Below are 13,798 nucleotides of genomic sequence, written 5' to 3'. Positions count from 1 at the left end.
CATGTTGCCCAGGCAGCCAAAAACTTGGGTGTATCTCTCAAAGCCATTTATAATGTAATGATCGTACAAAAGAGTTCTAAGCAGTTAGTGTAGCTGGGTTCAAAAAAGGTTTGGATAAGTTCTTGGAGGAGAAGTCCATTAACGGCTATTAATCAAGTTTACTTAGGGAATAGCCACTGCTATGGTATTAATTGCATCAGTAGCATGGGATCTTCTTAGTGTTTGGGTAATTGCCGGGTTCTTGTGGCCTGGTTTTGGCCTCTGTTGGAAACAGGATGCTGGGCTTGATGGACCCTTGGTCTGACCCAGCATGGCAATTTCTTATTCTGAGCTGTTCATAACTTTGAATTGCATAGACATATATATATTAACATTGTAATCCATGCTCCTATAATGAAACTGAATCCTGTATTATAAATCACTATTGGGACTATTTTTAATTATTGTCAGAGAATAAGATAAAAGTAAACATGGTACAAAATCTTTATTGCACATTAACTTAAAATCCAATCAGACAGACATTCTAGGCTCTTGTGTTTATGGTATGATGTACATAGAACTCTGCATGGTCAGAATCGCATTTATTCCTCAGACTCTGACTCCTCATCTTGGCTGATCTGGAAGTAACGAAGCTCATAAGTCTCCTTATCAGCTGCCACCACACGCAACCAATCACGAAGATTGTTTTTCTTGAGGTATTTCTTTGTAAGGTATTTCAGGTACCTAGGAAATCAAGATAATTAGAAATATATAAAGACAGATTAACTACCCCTTTCAGATCCCAGAGCTTAATCATGCATGATAATTTAATAGTAAACACTAGGTTTTCGATTGTCATTTACAAACAGCAATACTAGCTCTATTATTCAATGTTAACCTATTTTTTTTGGTTCTATGGCTTCTTTTGGGAATATTCCTAAATCTTCCTCATTGGTCTTACTATTTTTCATTTTTGGAATAAACAGGTGTGAATCTATTATGACTATCTTGTAAATAATTCTTGCATAGGTCTGAGCTTTTATATTCATATTTTCCACATCTAGTTTGTATATGGGATGTACAAAAGTGTCCCAATTACTCAGACTTAACAGCATTCAAATTTAAACATTAAAATTGTCAGGGATGTAAATAAAAATAAGAATAAAGAGGGATCTTAATGAATAAATTTGTTTGTCAAACTTATTTGGAAGTGAAGCTCAGACACTCATATTAAAGATGTCAAGCAGTTTTGCACAGCACATGTTCCAGCACTAGTGGACACTCCCAATCACTACCAGGCAGTATGTTGGGCACTGTTTGCTGAAAACAGTATTTCATTTAATTGTATTTTAATTATATGTATGTAAAATATAACCACCTTTATTTTCTGCTGTATCAGTTATTCAACCTGGAATAAAAATACTGCTGCTGGTTCAACCAGCACTATAAATGTCTTAACTGTTACAGTCCAGAACAGCCATCACTTGAATCTTGCTTACAAGGATTCACACCTTTTGTTGCTATAAATGTAATGTCCTTTGATAGGGTGCCTTCACGTTATACACCTGCACTCAATTTAGTTTAGATAGATGACCTTCTTGATATCATCTTTCTTCAAACAGTAACCAGAGTAATGAAGGCAAGTACCGAGGCAAAATGACCCATGTCTGTCCAGTTGCTTTGTTGACTTGGGGTAAATGAGCATAATAAATTCACACACACACACACAGCTTCCCTTAGCCATATGTTACCGGACCTCTCTTAACCCTCTACTTGCCACTGCCCTCTATAGACGTCCCAAGCATTCCCAAAATCTGTTAGAGTGATGGCCTCCCATCTCCTCTGCTAAGAGATCATTTCATACTTCCCATGCTCACTGGGTTTTAACCAGTCTCTCCGACTAGGTCACCCCAGCTTTACTGGAAAGCCTGACTGTTTTACCACTGCTGTGCCTTGCAAGTTACCCCAGGGCTTTCATGGAAGCCCAACGCGCTCATAGCCTTGTTCAGAGCTGTAACTGCTGCTTGATGGAGGCTACTCCAAAGTCTCAGAAACAGAATGCAACTGCTCTGTGTAGGTTACGCCAGGGCTTGGTTACCATTTTCTTGTCACTAGGGATCCTCTGTTTATACCACAATTTTTAAGACTCCTGTTACTGTTTGTCTCCACCATCTCCTCTGGGAGGGCTTTCCATGAAAACTGTGTCCTGCTGTCGCTCCTAGTCTACTGTGCTTGGAGTTTAGCTCCTTGTTCTACAACTTCCTTTCCACTGAAAAAGGTTTGTTTCTGGACTTTCTAGATTGCACTATCCATGTTCTGCTCTGACAACAGTACACTGGTACTGCTATATGATTTTACTGAGGAACACTGTCCTATTTACTACTTATGCTAAGCCCCAACCTGCTGGAATCCTGTTCTATACCGTACTGCTAGGGAAATAAACAAAGCATGGCAATTCTTTAAATACTGAAAAGCACATGCACTAAAAGTCACAGATGCAGGTCCAATCCCAAATGTATAGTTAGGTTACAGCAACACATTCCAGCCTGTGAATGGAACACCTCAGATTGAAGGCTTACATAATACTCAAAGGCTCTGCTACTTGCAAGCCTGAATGCATTATCCAAAGGTCCCAATTCCTTGAAGGTCTGCATGTGTTAAAACAAATGCCCTGCTCCTGGGAAGTCTGAATTACTTATGTTTCCTGTTCCTTGAAGGCTTGGACAAATTTACTAGGTCAAGTCCCTTTTCCTTCAAAGCTATATTCCTTCTCCTACTGTACTTACATTACTACTTTTGTTCAAAGTATTTTGCAAACATCAATTCATTTGGTACTATAACTTGACCCACTGCCAATATCCTACAGCTAAGACAGGATTCCTTCCTTCCTTTGGAGAGATGAATCAAGTCTTCCTGTAAAATCTAGAATCAGGAGTCAGACATCTTTTAATCTATTGTCTAAATGGCTTTCAATTTTTATTTGTGCACATCTGGCACCACTCCAGCGTCTCTACTAAATGGCCCTTTGTACAAGCCCAGTCTAAAATATTTCCTTTTACCCATAAAATATACCTTCTGATCACATTAATTTTATTTATTTATTTTTATTTATTTAACAGCTTTTAATATACCGGTGTTCGTGCAAGCACATCACACCGGTTTACAATAAACTTGAGAAAGGAGGAAATTACAAAAAACAGGGAGTGGGGGATGGAGCAGGAGCGAAAAAAAAGGGGGGGAGAGAGAGGGAGGAAGGTAAGGAGGAAAGAGAGCAGCTGAGAAGGTAAAAGGAACGTAGCAGTATTTACAAGAGAGGTTGCTTAACGGGGTTATACATTGTTGTTTAATTACAGCGGTTAAGAGGGGGGTAAAAAGATTATATAGGGGAGAAAAATGGATGCTTACTTACAACAGTTATGGGATATAATGAAAACTTATTTGAACATTTAAAAACACAAAGATGTAAAATATTAGCTTATTTACAACAGTTATGGTTATAGCAGGTACTAAAAGGGAGCTTGATTTAAGGTTTATGGCGCAGGTTAAATGTTTTAAAATTGATAATACAGCGGAGGACGGTAGTGGGTAGTGCAGGAGTGAGGTGGGCTGGGGGGGATATAGGAACGGGTGAGGGGAGGGAGGAGGCTGGGGTGGATTAAGGGAGGCTGGGGTGGAATAAAGGAGGAGAGACTAGGGAGAGACTAGAGGGGGGAGACTGGGTGGACTAGGGGGGAAGGCTACGAGGGGCTGGAGTTGGGGTAAGCTTGCCTGAAGAGCCAGGTCTTAATGCCTTTTTTGAAGATGGGTAGGGAGGGTTCAAGACTGAGGTGTGTGGGGAGGGAATTCCAGAGGATGGGGCCTGCGATGGTGAAGGCTTTTTCTCTGGTGGTGGATAAGCAGGCTGTTTTGAGGGGGGGGGGGGGGTGAAGGGTGCCTGTGGAGGTGGATCTTGTCTGGCGTGTTGAGAGGTGGAAGTGGGGCATTTCTTTAAGCCAAGGGGGGTTATTTTTGTAGAGGGTGTTATGAAGGATGGTGAGGGTTTTGTATTGGGAGCGGAAATGGATGGGCAGCCAGTGTAGGTCTATTAGGATGGGTGTGATATGCTCTCTTTTACGTGTATTGGTAAGGATTCGAGCCATGGCGTTTTGGAGCGGTTTGATGGTGGAGAAAGGGAGGCCTTTAATGTACAATAAAACAAACTAGGACTGAATCTGGACCACACATGTATATACACACACATTCAGCATAGCTAGAAAATTATGTTCACCTTTTAGAAAACTGCTTCTCGGACATCACTGTGATCTTGTTCTTAAAACGTTCAATATGAACAATGTTCCCCAGGTTTCCAGTTTTTCCATTGACCTTCACCTTCTCCTTCAGAAACTGCTCCTATTTAAGCAGAACAAAGAATGGGACACTAGGGAAAGGAGCCCTAAGTGTCAACTAGGGAAGAGAACCCTAGTTGTAAGAATGTTAAAGTCAAAGTTAAGTATGTTTCAGTGTCTACAGAAAACCAAAATCTCCCAGGCAATAATTTTGTAAATAACTGGAAAGGCTAGTAAGACAATACATCGTGCACATCAGATCTATTGAAGGTGGCGTTCTACACAACATTCCTGTAGAATGTGTATGAAACTTCAATATTCTATTATAAAACTTATGTAGAACAGACTTCTTAAAAATTCAAGTTACTGTGCATTGGCCAGCATTCCAAAAGTTCTCAAGCTAACGGTCCCTACTCACTCTGCGGAACTTGATAATGTATTTTTGGATGCATGTACTTAGTAGTTTCTGTAAGGTATTTGCTATAATTTGTGACATCTAACAAGGACCAACTGGCAGCTTTCATAACAGCTGGGAACTGTGGGCAGGGGCAGATGTTACATTATTTAAAAAAAAATAATGGTTTATATGAAAGTTTAACAATTTTATACAGTGCCTGCTATGCACACATTTGAGATACTGCCCAGTGGGTTATGATAAATTCAGGAAGGCAGTATACTGGATATGCACCAGTTTAGCCAAGCGTTCCCATACCTGCTGGCTCTCCCAGGGTCAATGAGCCCATACCATTTAACCCCATGGGGGGGACGGGACGGACTAAAAAACAGTAACTTGAAGTGCTGAACCACACAATTTTTTTTTTTTTAATTTATGTCTACTTACAAATGTTTCAGGCTTAAGCAGAATACTGTACACTTACTGCACCACCATCTATGGTTACTTAGAGACTTCAAGTCATCCAGGTCAACTCAAGTCTTTTAGTTTAAGAACTAATCAGAAGTCTGTCATTGTGTCAAGATTCAGACTGTTCTAGGACTCAAGATCCAATTCAAATGAACATTTTAACAGTAAACTTTTTCAACTATACCACACTGACACTGCATGTTATCCACTATGTGACTATGAGAAGCTCATAGTAATTTTGCAAAACACGAGGAATTGTAAGAGATAAACATATCATATACTGACTATTTCACATTGTTTGTAACTGATGATTTTACAGAAATGGTAGAAATAATCATGGTGTAAAATCTGTTTCTTGTGCTGAAACCTTTTTTTTGAGAAAGAAAGGTGAAATCAATACTCATCTGATATTTCTTTTCCTCTAGGACAGGCAGGCCAGTCCATACAACTGGATTATAAACACCAACCAGCAGATGGAGACAGATCAGACCCTCTGGTGTCACTTTCATATACTCCTGCACTGACATCAGCCTGCCAGTATTCCTGGAAAAGTTAACTATGGACAACATTAAATTTCAAAAAAACCCTTTTTTAAACTTCCAGAAAAGTGAAGACAAACAGCGAGGACAGGAATGAAGAGGTAGAAACTTACCAGGTCTAGGCCACACAGCAAGCCTGCAAACACACAACCTGAAAGTTTAACTAAGATCAAGAAGCATAGGGCAAGAATATGAACTGACCTCCCTGTCCTAGAAAAAGAAATTATCAGGAAAATTGTAATTTCACCTTCCTCTTTATCCATACCACTGGGATGTATCAAAGCTATTTCCTCGCAGAGCGAGAAGCTGCCTGAACTGCCTCCAGCCCTGCAGTCGTAAAACATGAATTCTCATTAGCTTGAACATCCAGATAATGTCTGGAAAAAGCAGGCAAGAAAGACCATGTCGCTGCTTTACATCTCTGATAGAGATACTAGCTGCAACTCCACCCTGATATCATTTAGTAACCTTGAGATAACACAAAAGATGCCCGTCTACATCTAGGAGATGCAGCTGCTCAAATTCTCACTCATCCATCATCCCATCTAGAGGAAGCAATGAGAATTGATTTAAGTGAAATCCTGAAACTATCTTTGGCAAAAAGGATGACTGTTTGAGTTTGCACCCTATACAGAATAATCAAGAAAGATTCCCTACAAGAAAGGGCCTGCAATTCAGATATCTAATGGGCGGAAAAGACTGCAACTGTCTTTAACATAAGCGGATTTCCTTTCAGTTGCTTAAGAGGAAGAAAAGGAGGCCCTGACAAAATTCAGGACTAATTTCAGATCCCAAAAATAGCACCAGAAGTCGCATTGGCAGTTGAATATGTTTAATGCCCCTCAATCTTGAAACATCTGGGTGCGAAGAGATAGCTCACCCTGGAATATGCCCGCTATAAGCAAGCAAGGGCCACTACCTGCACTTTCAGAATATTAAGAGCCAACTCCTTAACCAAACTTTCCTGTAGATACTCCAGAATCAGAGGTATGGACACCTGAGCTGGTAGGCTCCTCCAGTCAGAACACCAATCCTCAAACACCCTCCAGACATGGATATAAACCAGGGATGTAGAATGCTTACAAGTTCAACAACACGCTCACCACAGCTGAGGAATAAGCCCTCTTTAGCAAGCGAGCCCTTTCAAGAGCCAAAATTGATCCCGATTCTTATAAAGAACTTGCTCCTGGCGAGCAAATCCTTGCACACTGGCTTATGAAGAGGACTGTTGACCAACAGGTGCCGAAGGTCTGAGTACTAAGGCTTCCAGGGCCAATGCAGAGCCACGAGTAGAACCAATCCTGGATATCCAGCTATTTTTTTTTTTAAACACTCTGCCAGCCATGGGCGAAGGAGGGAAGACATTCAGCTTGGCATCCTGTGGACAAACTTGCACCAATGCATAGATCCTAGCTGCCCTCTGATTCTGTCTGTGGCTGTAGAACCAGTGTACCTTTGCATTCACATTGCTTGCCATCAAATCCAGCATCTGACGACTCCACTGGGAAACAATTAGCCAAAAGATTTCACTTGTCAGCTCCCATTCTTCCAGGGCCAGATCATGGCAACTGAGATAATCTGCTTGAACTTTATCTATGCCTGCTATATATGAAACACTGACTGGGCCTGAAGATGCTGTTCCACCAAAGGCAGAATCTCCATTTCCAGAGAAGCTTGACTCTGGGTGCCTCCCTATGATTTATGCACGCTACTGCAGTGGCATTGTCAAGTCCGTTGTACTGCTCACCCAGTGTCTGCAAACTGAAGCACCAACCTCCATGCAATCAATGGACCACTTAAGTCTCCTCAGGAGGCCAACACCCCTCAGCCACCAGCTTTTGCCAGTGAACTCCCCATCCATGGTCACCACTGTCCAAAGTGGAGCCTTCAATTCCATTCCCCTGGCCACATATTCTCGCTTCAGCCATCAGCACAATTTTGGACTCGCCTACTTGGGAAGAGAATCTATGGTGGGCCTGGGGATTCCATCAGGAGAATAAAGCCTTCCAAGAGGGCATGTGTGCACTGGCCAGCGGAACCAATTCCAGGGTTGCCACCAAGGATCTGTAGGTATGACCACATGGAAGGACAACGGGCCACCCTGAACTCCTCTGACTCCACAAGTTTCAGAATCTGCAGCTCTGGTGGCAAAACCTTGTCTTAAGCCATAATCGAACTAGGCTCTTGGTTTCACCAGCTTCTGAGGGGGTTACATGCTGCTCTTGGACGTCCCAATCACGGCAGGCCTACAGCCACAGAACAGGGTACACGTCCACTATCGGATGGAGAGAGAGAATGCTGGCAGGTGGTTAGCGCAGAAGTATATGAAGGTGACATCAGTGAATCTGTTGATGTCTTGTCTCCCTCTGCTAGTTGGTGGGCATAACCCAGTTGTATGGACTGGCCTGGATGAAGAGGTTTCCTTAAAACTAAAGAACTTTTCTTAAGGATCTTTTATACAAGGAAGAACAGGACTTACATAATATAGAATATATGCTTGTGATACTTTTTAGTATAAAAATGCTCAATAGTACCATAAACAAAGAAATACTTACAAAATTTCCAGAATCAAATATTCCATCTTCTATGGGATGAGTAAGGTCAAGAATAAATTTCCAAGTTTTCTTGGATTTTTTATCTTTCTGTTAAAACAATAGTTATTATGAAGTAGTTTAACTACATATTAACATGTAACAAGATTAAAATATGTATATAAAAGATTAAGCCTTGAAAGTGCTGCATAGCACTTGCAGCGCTATTAACTTCTATCCATTATTTTAGTTGACACAACATAAAAGTTTAACATCTGTAATCCACATTTGCGTTGGTGATGGTGGTCACTTTATAGACTACAAGCATGGTCAGAACATTTTTTCAATGCATAATGTAGGATGCTTTTGCTGCTTTGCATTCATATTGCATAACTGTTTCCAAAAATATATAAAAATTTGCCTACATACAACAAACTGAAATATGACATGGTAAAGCTAATGACTAATTACAAAAGGTGTTTAAAAACCACAGGCAGCCAGTGGCATTAGTATGGTGGTAATATTTACCACAATGTCCAATTATAAAAGTTTTAGCCAGTGTGAAAGAAAATTCTAGTTTATAATACAATGTATGCACTACTTATTACATACATGGTCTTTCACAATAGGAGCACATTGTTTGATAGCTGCCTGCTGTGGAACTTTATTCTATCTGTGGCAGTTATTAGCCTCCATCTGAAATGAAGAGGCACTTATCAGATTGTGCAGATGTCTGTCTCTATCCCCCACCCTGAAATTTTGAATGACTGGACCTAGCTCAACCAAATCTGGTATAGAGATAGATCACTGGTGGGGGGGACAGACTTTTGATGTGCATATTTAGGGATTAGACAACATTTGTACACTATGCCATAAGAAATACACTGGGACTAGAATAGAGACTAGATAAAAATGAAATATTCTAACACTGTAAAATGAAAATGAATCCAAAGTTCAGAATGTGTTAAGTTACAAACCAGACCTTAGGGTAACTTAATGGCAATAGAGGAGGCCGTCTCCTGATTGTACAAAAAGTTTAGTTTGCTGTACTTAGTAAATTTTTAAAGTATATTTTGACAGCACTGTCAATTTAGTTCTGTTAATATGTATATCCAATTACATAATGTTGTCAAGTTACTAGCATAGCTCTAGTGAGGCACAAAGCCATAATGTAAAAGTCAAAATTACTAATAGCCATTAGGAGACGTTGATGCTCTGACTTGTGTTCATAAGATTTAATTTTTAGCACTTGGCTGCCAGTGTAGACTTGCTATGTAGCTTTTATCCCCAATCATAACATTCTTAGAAATAACAGGTAAGAACTATAGCCAAAGGTAACTGTGGGCAGATTCATATATATCAATACACACCCTGTGAGTGCTTACCCAATACCACGAGATTCTAGAGATTTTTAGCAGCATACACTAAGTCTTGCAATGTCTGACTACTATTTCTTTAATCAAAAGGCAAATGCAAGGTTTTTAAGTCTGCTTCACTGTTAAAAGTAGACCAGCAACTTTAATACTTACAAGTCACGGCACATCTAAATATCTTAAAACCAAATAAAAAAAAAATAGATATGGATTTGAAAAGCTAAGCTAAACTTAGTAAACCGAAGTTTTACATCTCCTCTTAATTTGCATCATTTATATTTTATTTTGAATAACCAAGGCCTCCCTCTAGTGTAGTTACATCCTTCTGCACTTTTTGCATTAGTATTTGTTTGCACAATTATAAAAAAGCTAGTCTAATTCTGCTTTTAGTACTTTTATATTAGCTTTAAACAGATTTAAAGTAATTTATACTTTAGTTTTATATTAAGGAAGATTACAAACTCTTCACTTCTATTTTATTTAGAAGTTTTTATATACTGTCATTTGGTAACTTCCATCCTAACAGTTTACAGCAACAGCAGAAAATTTCTAGTACATTTCAATTCCTAAAAAAAAACCCACACACATCACCATATTATCAAGACTAATAAATGTAAAATATTCCTAAAACTTAGTTAAAATGTTAATAGCATATAAATACACTATAAAAGCATTTAAATCCGTGATAAAAATAAAATGACAAGTAAAACATTCTTATTAAAAATTCATAAAATGGTAGTGAATTAATAATACAGGGGTCTGAGAACTTATTGTTGAAGAATAAAAATGTTAGCGGATTTCAGAAAAAGCCTTCCTAACAGCCAAGTTTTAATTTCTTTTTAAAAAATGTTTTTTTGAAGGCGAGTTTCAATCGGTAGTGAGTTCCATAAACTTGCACTCGCTAATGAAATTGCTCTCTCACTTGTATTAATTGGGCAGTTTTTATTGAAGGAATAGGTAAGAGTCCTTGATTCATGGATCGTAGATTTCACTGTGGTATATGTATTTTTATTGCAGTATTGAGCCAGTCTGGGTTTTTTTTTACCAAATTTTGTGTGTTAAAATTTTGCATTCAATTCTATGTTTTAAAGGAAGCCAGTGCAGTGATATTAAAACCGGTGTGATGTGGTCATGTATTTTGTATCTGTAAGAATTCTTGCTGCTGTATTTTGGAGAATTTGTAGTGGGCGAATTGTTGTTAATGGTAATCCTAGAAGCAAGCCATTACAATAATCAAGGTTAGCAAATATTCAGGCAGATACGTGGCCGCGATTACCCCGTTTCTAACCCGCTTTGTACCCGCAATTTGGCTGCATAAGTCCAACCTGCAGTTCACTATCCCTTTTAACCCATCCTTACTGCTTCTTTAAATCAACGGGTAACCCTTTCCGCCCGCGGCATGTATAATGATATGTAAACGCTCCGATTAGCTATTCCCTCCCATACAGTAACGTGCGCCCCGACTATCGCCTTTTTAACCTGCAGTTTAGCCGCGTCTTTAACCTGCTAAATTACCGCCTACCCCTACGTTAGAGGGTAGGCGGAAAAGTTTGCCCATGAAATTTCACGGGCAAACTTTTCCCCAGCGCCCACTCACCTGCCCTGGCCACGTCCATGGGTGCCGGTCTCCCATACGGGCCCGCGCTGACAGGGACAGGGACATTGACTCACAAATGTCCCTTCACTTTGTCTTTCAGCATGCCTTCTCCCGCTTTGGCTCATGTCGTCCCTTCACTTTCTCTTTCAGCATTCCTTCTCCCGCTTCAGCAGCCCGGGGCGGATCGGGCGCTCTCAGTGAGGCGGCTTCCAGCAGCCCCCGCCGGCTAAGATGCATGAACGCACGCCTGTACTTCCAATTTGGGGGCTCAAGGCACCTTCGCTGGCTTGAGCGCCCAAATGGGACATACAGGCGGTGCGAGCTCATCATGCCAAAAAAGTTGCACTGGCAGGCAACTGGAAGATTGCCAGAAAGGCTGAGCCGGGGGGGGGGGGGGGGGGGCACGGGAGGGGGTGGGGCAGCGGCTCCCCTACCTTTCCTGCATGCAGGGCAGCTCCTGCTCACCTCCCTCCGTTCCGCCGCTCACTGCCTCCCCAGTGCCATCTTGCAGCTTGTGACGTCACCTGACCCTTGAGCGTCCAAACGAAGGCGAAGGTGCACGAATGCACGTCCAAGTTGGGCGCTCAAGCAGCAAAGGCGCATGAGTGAACTCCGTGACCTCGGAGGCCCATCCGGGCGCTCAGGTCATGGTGAGCCGGAGCTGCCCCGCATGCAGGAAAGGTAGGGGAGACGCCACGCACCCCCCCCCCACCCACACACCCCCCCAGCCCTGGCTCCGCCGCTCTGGCAATCTTCCAGTTGCTTGCTGGTGCAATTTTTTGAAATGACAGGTACCAGCGCACCCATTTTACTGTATAGTGCTCTATACAGTAAAATGGATTGCACTTCATGGACGCAGCTTGTATTTGCATGCCATTTAAATACTGTATCGAGCGGTATGTGATCCGAACTGTGCACGCGGCAAACGAAGGTGCGCCCGGCACTGCCGCACTCTTTCTACTGCATCCTTACTGTATCAGCCTGATTAATAGTTGAAGGATAGTTCTAAAACCATTTTGATCCACGTGGGGCTTCAATCATTTTAAAATTGCTAATTTGTGATAACCTTCTTTTTGTTGCAATATGTGCTTTACAGTTTAGTTCATCATCAATAATGAAGCCCAAATCACAGACCTGTTGCATCGGTTTAATTCTTGTTCCTTTATCCTCTAATGTCAATGGAGGTAAAAGTTCATTAGATGATTTTCTTTCCAGCTCTATAATTTCTGGTTTGGAAACATTTAAGATGAGTTTCATATGGGTAACTTTTTTTTGTATATGAAAAGGTACATGGCAAGTTTTTTGTATACGGCTTCAATGGCCCTTAATTTTTTAGCCACCAACTTTAAAGGGGTAAGAAAGTAAGGACCCTTGAGGTATGGCTTCTAATCAGGAATGGGTAGTTGGCATATAAAAAAAAATTGTGTTTTGGGCAAGTCAGTTTATGCTTTTTTTTCTGAACTATAAATTAATATTGGATACGATGTAAGTCGTCACAAGCTGTGATAAAGCAACTAACAAATCGAAATAAAAACACAGCCCGCACACTCTGGCCAGCTGAACCAACGTTGTAGAGAAACAGCCAGCACAGCTCTTCTGATGAAGCAGTAGTAATCCTCCACACAACCTTTTCGCTTCCCCTTAGTCAGGGGAAGAGCAGGGCATCAGAAGGACACCCTACGTTTAACGATGACTTCCAACAACATTGCTCCTTAGCAACAGTTTTTAAATTAAGGTTTCCCAAGCAAGATTTACAAAACGGGATACGAAGGAGACTCTTCGACTTTTGCACTAGGACCCCAGAAACGCTAGCAAACAATTTTCATTTCCAGCCTTGGCTGCTACACGCGCTCTGAATACCAATGGCCGGCATTCTTCTCCCACGAGCGCCCAGCGCCAACACCTTACCAGGGCTCGCAAGAATCTCGACCCTCTAAACCAGATACCCAGAGGAAAAGGCCCTGCCAGATAGCACCCAGCGGCCACAGCCCGCACTCACCGGCGCCATGACGGCCACAGCAAGGAAGCAAGAGAGCAAGGTGACGTGGGCACGCGGTTTTTAAAAACAGGAATGACGTCATACGCCGCTGGCCAGCCGGAAGCAAAAAAAAAAAAAAAAAAGGCACGCAGGGCGCGGAGACGCTTCCTAACTGTTCCACTTCCCGTTGCGAACACCATAGAGCTGAAGGATTCTATCTCCCACAGCGCTCATCTCAGCGTCCTGCGTTGGAACGTGCTGGGGGGGGGGGCGGAGCATGAGCAGCTCGCCCGGTAATCACGCCCTCCTGAGGAGGCGGGGTTATGGCCCACTACGGAGGGCTTGTCTGGCTTCCGGGCCAGTGTTGCCAACCTCGCTTATTTACCGCGAGATTGGGCTTCTTTTTGTAGTCATTCGCGGGGTTTTTTTTTTTTTTTTCGATTCGCGGGTTGCTTTTAATTGGGCTATGTTTTCTGCCAGTCGCGTTTTTTTTTGGGCTTGTTGGGCGGGACTTGTGCTCTGAATCATGTTACAGTGATTGGCTGCTGCTGCTGCTGCTGCGATGCAGCCTGTCCATAGCAGGCGCACCCTATCCCTATATTGCAGCAGTAAGC

At 41.8% G+C, this 13,798-nt stretch overlaps 1 protein-coding gene across 1 annotated transcript; it reads right to left on the bottom strand.

Moving 5' to 3' along the window:
• Positions 1-469: 469 nt before the first annotated feature.
• RPL22L1 (ribosomal protein L22 like 1) lies at positions 470-13,346 on the bottom strand. Its single transcript, XM_029615554.1, has 4 exons — positions 13,206-13,346; positions 8,261-8,347; positions 4,247-4,368; positions 470-723 (listed from the first exon to the last, which is right to left on the bottom strand). The coding sequence occupies exons 1-4, from the start codon at positions 13,212-13,214 to the stop codon at positions 582-584; spliced, it is 360 nt and encodes a 119-aa protein (XP_029471414.1). The 5' UTR covers positions 13,215-13,346; the 3' UTR covers positions 470-581.
• Positions 13,347-13,798: the final 452 nt, after the last annotated feature.

This window comes from Rhinatrema bivittatum, chromosome 9, assembly GCF_901001135.1.
Source record: "Rhinatrema bivittatum chromosome 9, aRhiBiv1.1, whole genome shotgun sequence".
In the NCBI taxonomy this organism is placed as follows: Eukaryota; Metazoa; Chordata; class Amphibia; order Gymnophiona; family Rhinatrematidae; genus Rhinatrema; species Rhinatrema bivittatum.
Note: the sequence above shows the minus strand (reverse complement) of the source record. Positions and strands in the feature narration are given on the sequence as shown.

Coding starts and splice junctions, on each gene's coding strand:
- RPL22L1 (XM_029615554.1), bottom strand. Junction 4,369..8,260: donor TATTTGATTCTGGAAATTTT/GTAAGTATTTCT, acceptor CTGCTTAAATAG/GAGCAGTTTCTGAAGGAGAA. Junction 724..4,246: donor GAGAAGCAGTTTTCTAAAAG/GTGAACATAATT, acceptor TTGATTTCCTAG/GTACCTGAAATACCTTACAA.